The sequence below is a fragment of the Pelophylax lessonae genome (assembly GCF_965119305.1).
Source record: "Pelophylax lessonae genome assembly, chromosome: 6".
NCBI lineage: Eukaryota > Metazoa > Chordata > Amphibia > Anura > Ranidae > Pelophylax > Pelophylax lessonae.
Genome location: NC_138773.1, coordinates 307,367,148 through 307,383,209, shown reverse-complemented (window position 1 = coordinate 307,383,209; position 16,062 = coordinate 307,367,148). Strand labels below are relative to the sequence as shown.

Genomic DNA, 16,062 nt, shown 5'->3' with positions numbered 1-16,062 from the left:
GGGCCCCCTTTATTGGTGGTTTGTGGAGAAGTGCCTTCTGACATTGGTGGTCAGTGGAGAAGAGCCCCTTATATTGGCGATCAGTAGAGAAAGGGCCTCCTGACATTGGGGGTCAGTAAAGGGCCTCTTGACATTGGCGGTTAGTAGAGAAAGGGCCTCCTGACATTGGCTGTCAGTAGAGAAAGGGCCTCCCGACATTGGCGGTCAGTAGAGAAAGGGCCTCCCGACATTGGCGGTCAGTAGAGAAAGGGCCTCCCGACATTGGCGGTCAGTAGAGAAAGGGCCTCCCGACATTGGCGGTCAGTAGAGAAAGGGCCTCCCGACATTGGCGGTCAGTAGAGAAAGGGCCTCCTGACATTGGTGGTCAGTAGAGAAAGGGCCTCCCGACATTGGCGGTCAGTAGAGAAAGGGCCTCCTGACATTAGCGGTTGGTGGATAGAAAAGGACAGCTTATATTGGTGGACTTTGGAGAAGGGCCTCCTGACATTCAACGTTGGTGGAGAAGAGCCCCTCCTGGCGTTGGTCAGAAAATTCAATGAATATGGTGGTCATTGAGGAAGATCCCCCTTTACAATGGTGGTCATTGGGGAAGGGCCCACTTACATAGGTGATCAGTGGAGATGTACCCCCCTCCCTCAGACCTTTGTGATTGCTGGAAAAGGGCCTCCCCTTAATTTATAGTTGCTTAAGAAATGCCCCTCTTAACATGGTGGTTAGTGGATAAAGTACCCCTCCCCTTCTCTACATTGGTGGTCAGTGAAAGGTTTCCCTTACCTTTTTGTGGTCAGTAGGAAAAATGCCCATCAACAGACCAGATTTTTGCAATCAATGGCTACTTAGGAGAAGCTACACTGGTCCTTCATCAATAGCTCTGCCAAATGACTCCCCTAACAACCTTAGAAGGAACCCCTAGAATTCAGAAACACTGGTTAGAAAACTGAACTAGGAGGAAGACAAGTATTCAGACCTTAAGACCAGAAGGGTCATCCTCTGTGGGCTTCAGCCCTTCTATAAATGGATACTTTGCTGTGTACCGCCCAAGTAAATATCCTGTACAGACACTGTGTGTGTGTGTGTGTGTGTGTATATATATATATATGTATATATATATGTGTATATATATATATATATATATATATATATATATATATATATATACCTACCCATAAAATAGATCATCTGAATGATGCAGTTAGGTGGAAGGTCTGTGTGTTCCTGTATATATGTAATTTTATAGTGAAAAGTTGGACAATCTCTAGGGATACAATGAAGGTAAAAGTAAATCAATGCCCGTAGTAATTTGGAATGTAATAATTTGGGGACTGGTTTACGTCTTCATGAGACCTTCGCTCTACTAACTAAAGTTGTAATTTCTGATTAATAAATTTAATAATGAATGTCACACTGTAATGTGAGGTGCCAATATGCTGTGTTTAAATAAATGAATTTGCTCTAAATGATTATCTTTTCCTCCTTTCTTTTCACATTGAAACAAAGGTTATCCCACGTTAAATAATGCAGATTTATTATTTAAAGCGGAGTTCCACCTAAAAAAAAAAAAAATGACATAAAAATACTCCCGGGACAGTCAGGGCTAGTGCATTCCACAATGGATAGCCTCTGATCTGTCCCGGGTTGCACTTACCTGCAAGAAGAAATACTTACCTTGAAAATGTATTGTCCAGCGCTGCCATCTCAGGTGTGGGCAGCTTGAAGCCAGTGCGATCCTCTTCTGCGTCCTCTTCGGTCCCACAATGCACTGCACCGGCCCCGCCGTCACTTCCGGTGCGCGCGCATCATTCCTCCACAGCTTCTGGGCATGCCAAGAAGCTGTTTAGAAGGGAATGACGCGCGCGCCCCGGAACTGACGTCGGAGCCGGTGCAGGCGCATTGATTCCTGGGAGCGATGACGTTCAGCTCCCAGGAATCATTGCAAGCCAGGAAGTGACGACGGGCCGTGGCCGCCGAGGGGAGGAAGAGGAAGTAAGGTAAGTATATTTTCTTCTAATCCAAGGTAAGTAAAAATAAAAAAAAAATTAGATCATCCATTTCTTTTTAAGGTGACCCGGACCAAGAAGATGGATAGAAGTGTAATTTTAGGGTGGAACTCCACTTTAAGGCTGTTTCACATGCTGCTTATGGAAACGATGACAAACAATCACAAGTGACGATCGATGGAAGTTTACTTCACCACTTCTGGACTGAAAGGTGTTCCCCCCCCCCCCCCCTTAATGACCAGGCCATTTTTTTGCGATTCGGCACTGAGTTACTTTAACTGACAATTGCGTGGTTGTGCGATGATGTACCCAAATAAAATTGATGTCCTTATTTTCCCACAAATAGACCTGTCTTTTGGTAGTATTTGATCACCTGTCCGGTTTTTATTTTTTGCGCTATAAACAAAAAAATTCTGAAAAAAAAAAATCACCTGCACAGCACAGGTGACATATAGAGGATGCTTTGCTCTTATTTTAATGGAAACAAGAGGTTCTATGATTGGGGAAGATGGGAGATTGTGACCCCATCTCTCCACCTTGTCCAATCAAAGAACACCTTGTATTTATTGAGAAACTGCAACCCTTTCCCCGAATGGCGACTGTGCTGAGCTGATGACACCCTGTGGTTGCTATGTAGCCGAGCAGGTGCTCCGCATGGAGGCCAGCAGACAGCAAGGATCACTGTAGCTTGAATCAATGCAAGTATTTATACATTATGTATACAGTGCCTTGCGAAAGTATTCGGCCCACGTGAACTTTTCAACCTTTTGCCACATTTCAGGCTTCAAACATAAAGATATAAAACTGTAATTTTTTGTGAAGAATCAACAACAAGTGGGACACAATCATGAAGTGGAACAAAATTTATTGGATATTACAAACTTTAACAAATAAAAAACTGAAACATTGGGCGTGCAAAATTATTCAGCCCCCTTAAGTTAATACTTTGTAGCGCCACCTTTTGCTGCAAAAACAGCTGTAAGTCACTTGGGGTATGTCTCTATCGGTTGTGCACATCGAGAGACTGAAATTTTTGCCCATTCCTCCTTGCAAAACAGCTCGAGCTCAGTGAGGTTGGATGGAGAGCGTTTGTGAACAGCAGTTTTCAGTTCTTTCCACAGATTCTCGATTGGATTAAGGTCTGGACTTTGACTTGGCCATTCTAACACCTGGATATGTTTATTTGTGAACCATATCATTGTAGATTTTGCTTTATGTTTTGGATCATTGTCTTGTTGGAAGACAAATCTCCGTCCCAGTCTCAGGTCTTTTGAAGACTCCATCAGGTTTTCTTCCAGAATGGTCCTGTATTTGGCTCCATCCATCTTCCCATCAATTTTAACCATCTTCCCTGTCCCTGCTGAAGAAAAGCAGGCCCAGACCATGATGCTGCCACCACCATGTTTGACAGTGGGGATGGTGTGTTCAGGGTGATGAGCTGTGTTGCTTTTATGCCAAACATAACGTTTTGCATTGTTGCCAAAAAGTTTGATTTTGGTTTCATCTGACCAGAGCACCTTGTGTCCCACTTGTTGTTGATTCTTCACAAAAAAATTACAGTTTTATATCTTTATGTTTGAAGCCTGAAATGTGGCAAAAGGTCGAAAAGTTCAAGGGGGTCGAATACTTTTGCAAGGCACTGTATGTGTGTGATATACACATAGCTCCAAGCTTTTTGAGATGGGAATAAGGGACATCTATTAGCAAAAGTATGTAGGCACAGGACACGCCCCCTTAGAAGAGAATTATACAAAAAATGATTAGATGAACCCACAAGTGATTTTTTTTGTTTTTTTTATATATATATATACATACTTCTATTCCTTTATATTGGCTTTTGAATCTTACAAATGCAGCAATTTAGAAATTGGATGAAATATTTAGCACTGGGAAAGATAAAAAGATAGAGGATTTATAAGATAAAGTACATTTAAAAAAAAAAAAAAAACTTAATAGATCTGACCAAAATGAGAAAAGTGGGACGGAGGGAATTGGTTCCAAATCACGGACAGTTAGGAGCGATGTGTGATATACCCACAGCTCCCAACTGTCCCTGATTTGAATCAAAGTCCCTCTGTCCCTCTTTCCTCCTCATTTGTCCCCCATTTTTGGTCTGGCCTATATGGTTGTATATAAAATGCACTATTTATCCTTTAAGAAGTGTCTCCCTTTCATCCAATTTCTAAATTGCTGCATTAGTAAACTTCAAAAGCCAATATAAAGGAATAGTAGTGGTATAAAAAAAAAAGCACTTGTAGGTTTAACCAACCTTTTTTTTTTTTTAAATAATTCTCCTTTAACCATTTCACCACCGGAGGATTTTGCTGTCTTACGTCCAGGCCACTTTTTGCGATTCGGCACTGTGCGACTTTAACTGACAATTGCGTGGACGTGCGTTGCTGTACCCAAACGAAAATGACGTCCTTTTTTTCCCACAAACAGAGCTTTTTTTTGGGGGTATTTGATCACCTGTGCGATTTTTACTTTTTGCACTATAAATAAAAAAATAGCGAAAATTTTGAAAAAATATTTTTCACATTTTTTTTATATGAAATTCCCCCCCAAAAAATGTAAAAATCTAAATTTTTTATCATTTTTGGCCAATTTGTTTTCTGCTACATATTTTTGGTAAAAAAAATCGCAATAAGCGTATTTTGATTGGTTTGCGCAAAAGTTATTGCGTTTACTAACTAAAGGAAAGATTTTTGTCATTTTTGGTGTTTTTTTTTTTTTTTTTTTTTTTAACGAGTAATGGCGGCGATCTGCAATTTTTTTTTTTTTTTTTTGCGGGACTGCGACATTGCGGCGGACAGATCGGACCCTTGACTGACATTTTTGACACTTTTGGGGGTACCAGTGACATTACTGCAGTAATCAGTGCTATATATATATATATATATATATATATATATGCACTGTTACTGTAAAAATGACACTGGCAGGGAAGGGGTTAATTTTATTGGAGAGGGAGGGGTTAATGTATGCCTGGTGCTTACTGACCTGTGGGGGGGGGGAGGTGACTGAGTGACACAGGGACAGAGCCAGGGTTCAGCTATGCTGAATCCTGCAATCTGTCACTGTTTGTCACTTAGGAGATCCGCCCGCTTTGTTTACACAAGCGGGCGGATCTCCAGACTCGATTCCCCGACGATCGGGGAAGAGCAGCGGCGATCGCCGCCGCTCCTCCCCTGGCCCGACTCCCGCTGTGACTGAATACAGCGGGAGCGAGCCTCCGGCGGTGCGCGCGTGCCACCCACAAGGGGAGGAGTCCAGCGACGTAGGTCTACATCGCTGGACGATAACGAGCCACTGTGCCGCAGTAGCAGCAATGTGAGCGGTCGTTATGGGGTTAAGGGGGTGTGTCCTTTGGCTACATACTTTTGCTAATGGGTGTCCCTCATTCCCATCTCAAAAAGTTGGAAAGGAATGTATATACAGTGCCTTGAAAAAGTATTCATACCCCTTGAAATGTTCCACATTTTGTCATGTTACAACCAAAAACATAAATGTACTTTATTGGGATTTTATGTGATAGACCGACACTAAAAGTGGCACATAATTGTGAAGTGGAAGGAAAATGATAAATGGTTTTCAACATTCTTTACAAATAAATATGTGAAAAGTGTGGCGTGCATTTGTATTCACCCCCCCCCCCTTTACTCTGATACCCCTAACTAAAATCTAGATGAACCAATTGCCTTCAGAAGTCACCTAATTAGTAAATAGAGTCCAGCTGTGTGTCATTTAATCTCAGTATAAATACAGCTGTTCTGTGAGGCCCACAGAGGTTTGTTGGAGAACCTTAGTGAACAAACAGCATCATGAAGACCAAGGAACACACCAGCCAGGTTAGGGATAAAGTTGTGGAGAAGGTTAAAGCAGGGTTAGGTTCTAAAAAAAATATATATCAAGCTTTAAACCTCTCACGGAGCGCTGTTCAATCCATCATCCGAAAATGGAAATAGTATGGCACAACTGCAACCTACCAAGACATGGCTGTGAGATTAAATTACACACAGGTGGACAATATTTACTAATAAGGTGAGTTCGGACGGCAATTGGTTGCACTAGATTTTGGTTAGGGGTATCAGAGTAAAGGGGGGTGAATACAAATGCACGCCACACTTTTTAAAGATTTATTTGTAAAACATTTTGAAAACCATTTATCATTTTCCTTCCACTTCACAATTAGGCAGCGGGAATGCTGATGCATGGGGCCGCCGGCCACCCTCGATCGTTCCCCACTGATAGAGAAGGACGTTCAGCTGGTGTAAACACAGCTGACAGTTCTTCTCCCTGGAATGATCACAGAGCGCCTGTGATCCTTCTATATAGGATCACATGTCTCTATGGTCATTTCACAAAACCCTCCCCCATACAGTTAGAAAGCACCCCCTAGGGACACACTAAATTCTTTGATCGCCCCTGGGTTAACCCCTTCCCTGTCAGTGTCATTAGTACAGTAACAGTGCATATTTTTTAGCACTGATTACTGTAGTAATGTCACTGGTCCCCCCCAAAAGTGTCAAAAACGTCAGTCAGGGGTCCGATCTGTCTGCCGCAAGGGGCCAAGCCCAACCCCCTGAAAAACAACCCTACACCATAATCCCCCCTCCACCAAATGATTTGGACCAGTGCACAAAGCAAGGTCCATAAAGACATGGATGAGCGAGTTTGGGGTGGAGGAACTTGACTGGCCTGCACAGAGTCCTGTCCTCAACCCGATAGAACACCTTTGGGATGAATAGGAGCAGAGACTGCAAGCCAGGCCTTCTCTCCAACATCAGTGCCTGACCTCACAAATGCACTTCTGGAAGAATGGTCAAACATTCCCATAGACACTCCTAAACCTTGTGGACAGCCTTCCCAGAAGAGTTGAAGCTGTTATAGCTGCAAAGGGTGGGCCAACTCAATATTGAACCCTACAGACTAAGACTGGGATTCCATTAAAGTTCATGTGTGTGTAAAGGCGGGTGTCCCAATACTTTTGGTAATATAGTGTACTGTATACAGATGTGAGGATTGAGAGAATTTGCCACATCTGGGACAGACAATCAGCACCAGGGGTTTTAAAGTGCTGCAGTACACATTTCTGGCCACAAGATGCCGCTGGTGTACAGAAACAGAGCACCGCACAGAAACTCCCCGGGCTCTGATTGCTATGGTTACCATCTGTTGCCTTGGAAGAGACGCGGCCCGGATTGTGAAGGCTCCGTCCTCCGCTCCCGGGATCCGTGTGACTGCAGGGCGGCTATAGAACTCAGGTACGGAGGATAAGCTTAGAGCTATATACAGGAATGCACGTGCAGCTGCCGTATTTACAATGTTAATAGCTTTTATGTTCCGTATTATTTCTGACACAGATCTATCATAGCTCCGTGGACACCGAGTTAGCATTGTCTGCAACTTTTCTTCATGATTGTATGGCGTCCGCCATTTTCTTGGAGGCCATTTCTATAGGTGTCTATGGGAATGGGCCCCGGTAAAATGGCCCCTATATGGAGACATTAGTACACAGGTGTGATAAAGGGGTTTATGCGGCTTGTATGATTTATTTTTTTAATGGGAGGGGGCTCTTCAGTAATTTTAGGTGTTTTAGAGCCCCCTAAAATGATATCCTGATCTACAGATATAAAATGGAGGCGTTGTATTCGGAGTGTCTTGACAATTCTATTTGTAACACCGCCTGTGGGATATAACACCATTTTCAGTCATAATTATGAAATTAAAATTAAACAATTTGTAATTTTTTCCAGAAAAAAAGAACAGAGTAAAATTTGTAGGGGTCCTTACATTGGTGGTCAGGGGAGAAGGGCCCCTTACATTAACCCCTTTAAGTCCCTGTAACCTATATGTACAGCGGCAAAAAGCTGCGAATTAACGATCATGCGCCAAACATATGCGACGCTGAGCGTGCAATGTTTATGTGCTCATTGCAAAAGCTTCCGAAAGCGGCTCTTGGTCCTGGGTAAACATCAGTAGCCAGGAGGAATGGCTTCCAATCATATGACCACTGTGACAGCCAATCAGAGTGGCCACATGATTGCCAATCCTTCCAAATTTTTCATCTTTTTAAATATTCTTGCAGTAATCTCCGATCCTTCCAATCCCCCTGAATGTTAGGAACTATTAAAGGGGAAGGCAGGGTAAGTGGGAAGGGTTAATGGTCAGTAGTGAAGGGAACACTTTTATTGGCGGTCATTGGAAAAGGGACTTCCTTCCAATGGTGGTCATTAGAGAAGGATCTTTTGGTGGTCAGTGGGAAGGACCCCTTACATTGGTGATCAGTGGAGAAGGTCCTCTTACATTGTTGTTCGGTGGAGAAGGTCTCCTTACACTGGTGGTCAGTATAGAAGGTCCCCTTACATTGGTGGTCAGTATCGAAGGTCCCCTTACACTGGTGGTCAGTATAGAAGGTCCTCTTACATTGGTGGTCAGTATCGAAGGTCCCCTTACACTGGTGGTCAGTATAGAAGGTCCTCTTACATTGGTTGTCAGTGGAGAAGGTCCTCTTACATTTGTGATCAGTGGAGAAGGGTCCCCTTACATTGATGATCAGTGGAGAAGAGCCCCCTTACATTGGTAATCATTTAAAAAGGGCCCCCTTTAATTGGTGGTCAGTGGTGAAGGGCCTCCTGACACCATTGGTCAGTGCAGCCCCATTACATTTGTAGTCAGTGGAGAAGTGTCTTCTTCTATTGGTGAGCAGTGGAGAAGGTCCCCTTACATTGGTGGTCAGTGGAGAAGGGTCCCCTTACATTGGTGGTCAGTATAGAAGGTCCCCTTACATTGGTGGTCAGTATAGAAGGTCCCCTTACATTGGTGGTCAGTATAGAAGGTCCCCTTACATTGGTGGTCAGTATAGAAGGTCCCCTTACACTGGTGGTCAGTGGAGAAGGTCCTCTTACACTGGTGGTCAGTGGAGAAGGTCCTCTTACACTGGTGGTCAGTGGAGAAGGTCCTCTTACACTGGTGGTCAGTGGAGAAGGACTCCTCACATTAGTGATCAGTGGAGAAAGGCCCCCTTACATTGATGATCAGTGGAGAAGGCCCCCCTTACATTGGTAATCATTTAAAAAGGGCCCCCTTTAATTGGTGGTCAGTGGTGAAGGGCCTCCTGACACCGTTGGTCAGTGCAGCCCCATTACATTTGTAGTCAGTGGAGAAGTGTCTTCTTCTATTGGTGAGCAGTGGAGAAGGACCCCTTACATTGTGATTAGTGTAGGTCCTCTTTGCATTGGTAGTCAGTGGAGAAGAGCTGTCTTTTATTGGTAGTTAGTGGAGAAGAACCCCTTACATCAGTGATCAGTGCAGAAGGACCCCTTACATTGTGATGGGTGAAGAGCTTCCCTTAATTGGTTGTAAAGGGGGAATGGCCCTTACATTGTGATTAGTGTAGGTCCTCCTTGCATTGGTAATCAGTGCAGAAGGACCCCTTACATTGGTGTTCAGCAGATGAGGATCCCTTACATTGGTGATCAGTGCAGAAGGACTCTTACATTGTGATGGGTGTAGAGCTTCCCTTAATTGGTGGTAAAGGGGGAATGACCCTTACATTGTGATTATTGTAGGTCCTCCTTGCATTGGTAATCAGTGGAGAAGCGCTCTCTTATATTGGTGGTCAGTGAAGAAAGAAACCTTACATTGGTGATCAGTGGAGAAGGACCCCTTACACTGGTGATCGGTGGAGAAGGGCCCCTCTATATTAGTGATCAGTGGGGAAGGATCCCTTATATTGTGATTGGTGTAGGGTTTCCTTGCATTGTTAGTCAGTGGAGAAGTGCTCTGTTATATTGGTGTTCAGTGGAGAAGGTCCCCTTACATTGGTGATCAGTATAGAAGGTCCCCTTACATTGGTGGTCAGTGGAGAAGGTCCCCTTACATTGGTGGTCAGTGGAGAAGGTCCCCTTACATTGGTGATCAGTATAGAAGGTCCCCTTACATTGGTGGTCAGTGGAGAAGGTCCCCTTACATTGGTGATCAGTATAGAAGGTCCCCTTACATTGGTGGTCAGTGGAGAAGGTCCTCTTACATTGGTGGTCAGTGGAGTAGGACTCCTTACATTGATGATCAGTGGAGAAGGGCCCCCTTATATTTGTGATCAGTGGAGAAGGGCCCCCTTTCATTGGTGGTCAGTGGTGAAGGGCCTCCTGACACCGTTGGTCAGTGCAGCCCCATTACATTTGTAGTCAGTGGAGAAGTGTCTTCTTCTATTGGTGAGCAGTGGAGAAGGACCCCTTACATTGTGATTAGTGTAGGTCCTCTTTGCATTGGTAGTCAGTGGAGAAGAGCTGTCTTTTATTGGTAGTTAGTGGAGAAGAACCCCTTACATCAGTGATCAGTGCGGAAGGACCCCTTACATTGTGATGGGTGAAGAGCTTCCCTTAATTGGTGGTAAAGGGGGAATGGCCCTTACATTGTGATTATTGTAGGTCCTCCTTGCATTGGTAATCAGTGGAGAAGCGCTCTCTTATATTGGTGGTCAGTGAAGAAAGAAACCTTACATTGGTGATCAGTGGAGAAGGACCCCTTACACTGGTGATCGGTGGAGAAGGGCCCCTCTATATTAGTGATCAGTGGGGAAGGATCCCTTATATTGTGATTGGTGTAGGGTTTCCTTGCATTGTTAGTCAGTGGAGAAGTGCTCTGTTATATTGGTGTTCAGTGGAGAAGGTCCCCTTACATTGGTGGTCAGTGGGGAAGGACCCCTTACATTGGTGATCGGTGGAGAAGCGCTCTCTTATATTGGTGGTCAGTGGACAAGGTCCCCTTACAATTGTGGTCAGTGGAGAAGAACTCCTTACATTGGTGATCAGTGAAGAAGGGCCCCCTTACATTGGTGATCGGTGGAGAAGCGCTCTCTTATATTGGTGGTCAGTATAGAAGGTCCCCTTACATTGGTGGTCAGTGGAGAAGGACCCCCTTACATTAGTGATCAGTGGAGAAGGGCCCCCTTACATTAGTGATCAGTGGAGAAGGGCCCCCTTACATTGGTGATCAGTGGAGAAGGACCCCCTTACATTGGCGGTCAACTGAGAAATACCCCTTACATTGGTGATCAGTGGAGAAGCGCTCTCTTACATTGGTGATCAGTGGAGAAGGACACCTTACATTGACGATCAGTGGAGAAGGTCCTCTTCATTGGTGGTCAGTGGAGAAGGACTCCTTACATTGACGATTAGTGGAGAAGGACCCCCCTTACATTGGTGATCAGTGGAGAAGTGCCCCCTTACATTGGCGGTCAACGGAGAAATACCCCTTACATTGGTGATCAGCGGAGAAGGACCCCTTACATTGGTGGTGAGTGAAGAAGTCAGCCCTGTAACTTTGTAGGCTTCGTAATGTTGGAGCTCAACGTGCCAATGGTCAAGGAATCGATACCAACCTCTGGGACTTATTCTGACTGAGAAAGGGTTATGGAGCTCTTTACAACCATTTCTCATTTATTCAGGTGATCTGGGTTCACCACCTTTACTGACAATAATCACTAAGATGAACAGAGAGGGTGAATCTCCCAAGAGAGGACGCAGACAGCAATAAAAGAAGTTCTAACCATTCCATGCCCTACCCAAAACTTTAAAAGTATGTTTTGGTTTTTAGACACAAACAAAATGTTGGATTTTAGAGCCACTGCAGTGTTAGCTGGGTGACATTGATTGGTTTCAGTTGTTGCCCCTAATCTGTGGATATTTGACTTTTCACCATTCTTGGAAAAATGAGTCTAACAAGCGTAGATTCACAGACTCGGTTGAAAAGTGATCCTGAATGTTTGTTTTAATTGTTGCCAGGTAATGGGTGAATGTTTTTCAGGCTCATCGGGAACATGGAAACAACTTTCCCAACAATAGTGGAAACTCTGGAACCTTTGAAGGACCAGAGAGCCAGCGCTGAGGCTCTGGAGTTTTTATCTAGAATAGGTGAGTGTTAACCCCATTTTGTGGACAGCAGTAGCAATCATAACCTTTTGTCCAGTTTATGAAAAAATAAGAAAGGGCTCTGTCAGCTTTTTATGGCAGTCTGTGTTTCCCATTGGGAACAGACAAGCTCTCTTGACAAAATCCCTTGAAAGCCCTCTACTCTACTGATACTCATCTCTGCCATACATCCCTGGCATTCCATTTATCAGTCATAGCCCTTGGAAATACCCCGTACTTTCAGGTATGGGGAAGAATGTGACGCCCCCCCTCCTCCCAGGACATCATGCCAGTGTTGTATCTTGGCCTAGGCCAACAAGGCCCAGGCCTAGGGCGGCACTTTGCAGGGGAGGCAGCAAAAAGCTGCACCCTGCACGAATGCACGGAAAAAAAAAAAAAACAGTCTCCTCCCGGCACGAAAAGGGTCCCCGCCGGCTTGCGCTGCACTTTTTGTATAGTGCCAGTCTTATGTGGTGAATTGGGCCAGAGGGCAGGGTCCAGGAGGCAAATCAGTCTGGTACCTCCATAAAGCGGTCACACTAGTGCTGTATTTTGGCCTAGGCCAACAAGGCCCAGGCCTAGGGTGGCACTTTGCAGGGGGGGGCAGCAAAAAAGCCACCCCCTCCACCTGAGATTCTATTGGCCACTGGTTGCTAGAGCTGTCTCTCTCTCCCTCTCTCACCCATCCCCCCTCTCTCTCGCACCTCCTCTCACCCACCCCCCTCTCTCTCTCTCCCATCCCCCCTCTCTCTCTCACCCCTTCTCTCTCTCTCTCTCTCACCCCCTCTCTCTCTCACCCCCTCTCTCTCTCTCTCTCACCCCCCTCTCATCCATCTCTCTCTCTCATCCCCCTCTCTCACCCACTATTTCTCTCTCACACCCCCCTCTCTCTCTCCCATCCCCCTCTCTCTCTCATCCTCTCTCTCATCCCCATCTCTCTCTTTGATCCCCCCTCTCTCTCTCTTTCATCACCCCCCTCTATCTCTCCCTCCTTCCCTCACCCACCCCCCTCTCTCTCTCTCTCATCCCCCCTCTCTCTCCCTCCATCACCCACCCCCCCTCTCTCTCTCTCTCCCTCCCTCCCTCAACCACCCCCTCTCTCTCTCTCACCCCCTCTCATCCCCCCCCCCCTCTCGTGAGATCTCAGGAGTTAATACTGGGACTCGTAGTCCTTCGATTTTGGAGTGAGTCACATCCATTAAAAAAGGAGTGGGGCAAATTTACATAAGAGGAGGTGGGGGGGGGGGGCGCCCAAGTCTTGCCTAGGGCAGCACAAAACCAAAATACACCACTGGGTCACACTGCTACCTACCAGTATGATAATACCGGCCGGTCACGACATTCGGACAGACCGCAGGTTGCCGACCACACCTAATACAACAACAGGGCGGGTCATAAACAGGAAGGGGCGTGGCCTTTACAGGAAGGGGTGGGTCATATTTAAATTGGGGGTGCACAAGTTTAGTCAGGCCTAGGGCAGCACAAAACCTAAATACGCCACTGCATCATGCAAGGACCTAAAAAGCCAACCGACGGGCCCAAATGCTGTCACAAGGAGTGGAAGCATGTCATTAGCCCTTACCTATAAAATCCTAGCATTTGCTCTTTTTTTTTTGGCTTTTTCTGTCACTTTGAGCACCCTATTCTCTCCTTCCAGGGCCCAGTGATCTGGATCTTTGTCTCTTTCCGGAGTCTTTACAGACAGTGTCAGATTCAGGAACGGAGGTTGGAGATTTCACTGTCAGCGTCCAGCCTGCCTACTATGAACAAGAAGGAGAAGAGGAAGAAAAATGTTTTCTGGTTCATGCCAGCAGTCACGCCACCGTTGATGGTGTGCCGTGTGGAACCTCCATAGTCGGTCAGTATCTCTAGCTGTGAATGCAGCACTGGTCACATGAACTGTAATTAGAAAGGTTTAATCTTGAGTGTGCTCTTCAGAATTGGGTTGCTGGTTTACAATGGATCTCTTGGAACCAGTGTCGGCTGGTGCTCAAAAATTTTGGGGGGGGCGCAAAAAGAAAAATGTAATAAGTATTGCTTCGCGGCAAAAAACATGGTAAAAAATTGCGTGACTTTGAGGTCATGGTACAGGCATGGCACAGAAGATGGTATAGGCATGGCACAGGTAATGGTATAGGCATGGCACAGGTCAATGTACAGGCATGGCACAGGTCAATGTACAGACATGGCACAGGTCAATGTACAGACATGGCACAGGTCAATGTACAGGCATGGCACAGGTCAATGTACAGGCATGGCACAGGTCAATGTACAGACATGGCACAGGTCAATGTACATGCATGGCACAGGTCAATGTACAGCACTGCATGCAAAAGATCTGGACGTGTTCTCCAGGCGGTAGGATTCATACCCATTTCTGCAATACAGGCTGATTAGCATGCAGCTTCACAAAAACCACACAGTGCGCCGCCACACCCCTATCCCCCCCCCCCTCCTAAGCCGTGTTCCCTCATCCTGTCCAGAGTTCCGCAGGGCTTCTGTGGCCACTTCTATGCTTTGACTCCCCTCTCCGTCATACCAGGTGAACAGCCAGAATGAAAGAAGAAAGCGGACGCGGTACCTGTGCGCCAGGATCACATCTTGTCACTTCACCTCCTCGCTCGTACTGCGCTCTGCTTTCTGCTACTGCTCCGGGGTGGCTCTCTTCTCCGGCGTGGCGGCGACTGGCGAGTCCTCAGTCCTCCCTGCACCCGGTTCCCGCCTCCGTCCTCCCCAGAGTCCCCAGCCAATGGCATGGGGTTTGCCTTTCGGCCAATCAGGAAGCGCCTATAGGACGCGCTTCCTAATTGGCCAGGAGGAGGATCCATGTGACAATAGCGAATTTTCATTCGCTATTGTCACACAATGGGTGGGCTCAGGACGCACTGCTCTGCGCCCCGGGTCCACCCTTTTTTTTAGCCTGTGAGAGCCTCTGGCTAAAAAAAAAATGACATGGCTAAAAAAAAAAAAAATCCCATCGTACTCCATGCGTCCGGCGCCCCGCATGGAGATTAGGGGGCCGGACGCATGGATAGGGATGGCGGCGCCCCTGCGCCCTCAACACACCGGCCACCACTGCTTGGAACTGAAAATAATGCAGAGATGGGTTCCAACATGGAGCTACAAGGAAAGGCTAACTAAACTGCATTTTATTTCCCATTTTAAAAGGGGATGTGACCACTTTATATAAATGTTGTAAATCTAGACAGCAAATTCTGTAGAAAACTCTTTATTTTAGAGTGACCCTGAATTGCATTTTAATATTAAATGTCCTGCTGAAAATTGAACACCAAATTCCTGCTGTTTACTGATTGGCTTGTATAGACAAGTAAATATATTGAGCTTTCAGGTGCATTCTGCTTGGATTTGAGACTAGTTTAGGACATTTCTAAATCCATTCACAAATTCACTTGACCTGCTGTTTTCTCCTAAGCTGATTGACTTCTTCTGACTGTATTTCTAAGCCCTACTGTCATAGTGTACTCACAATTCCTGGGATTTAGTGCCAGGTTTCACCTCCAGTGTGCCGCTGCCAACACTCCCAGGTATCTGTAGTGTCCTTCAAAGACTACCACTATGTGCCAATTGGCGCTCAAGCAATGGATTGCTATGCCTAGCCCCCCCATTGTACCTCCAGAATCTATATGTGTCCTCTGTGACCCCAGAGACTGTTGTGTTCCTAAGACTTCCATTATTCTGTTCCCTGAGGCTCCTGTGACTGTGTCCCCCAAGACTCCTGTTCTTCTGTTTCCCCTGGGACTCCCTTTTTTCTGTGTCCCCTGAGCCCCTGTGTCTCTTTGACCAATGAGACTCCTGTTCTTCTGTGTCCCACTGAGAATCTTGTTCCTCTGTGTCCCCTGGGACTCTTGTGCCTCTGTGTCCCCTGAGACTCTTGTGCCTCTGTGTCCCCTGGGACTCTTGTGCCTCTTTGTCCCTCTGATACTCTTGTGCCTCTGTGTCCCCTGGAACTCCTGTGCCTCTGTGTCCCCTGAGACTCTTGCGCCACTGTGTCCACTGGGACTCTTGTGCCTCTTTGTCCCTCTGAGACTCTTGTTCCTCTGTGTCCCCTGGGACTCTTGTGCCTCTGTGTCCCCTGGAACTCTTGTGCCACTGTGTCCACTGGGACTCTTGTGCCACTGTGTCCACTGGGA

General features: G+C 46.1%; 1 protein-coding gene across 1 annotated transcript in view; it reads left to right on the top strand.

Annotated features, from left to right (window-relative positions):
- Window positions 1–7,147: 7,147 nt before the first annotated feature.
- The window catches only part of CATIP (ciliogenesis associated TTC17 interacting protein), a 36,529-nt gene continuing 27,614 nt past the window's right edge, over window positions 7,148–16,062 (top strand). Inside the window, exons 1-3 of the mRNA XM_082260108.1 lie at window positions 7,148–7,261; window positions 11,808–11,914; window positions 13,569–13,769. Coding sequence (XP_082116234.1) covers window positions 11,821–11,914; window positions 13,569–13,769 — 295 coding nt within the window. The 5' untranslated portion in view covers window positions 7,148–7,261; window positions 11,808–11,820. The remainder of the gene's footprint in view (window positions 7,262–11,807; window positions 11,915–13,568; window positions 13,770–16,062) is intronic.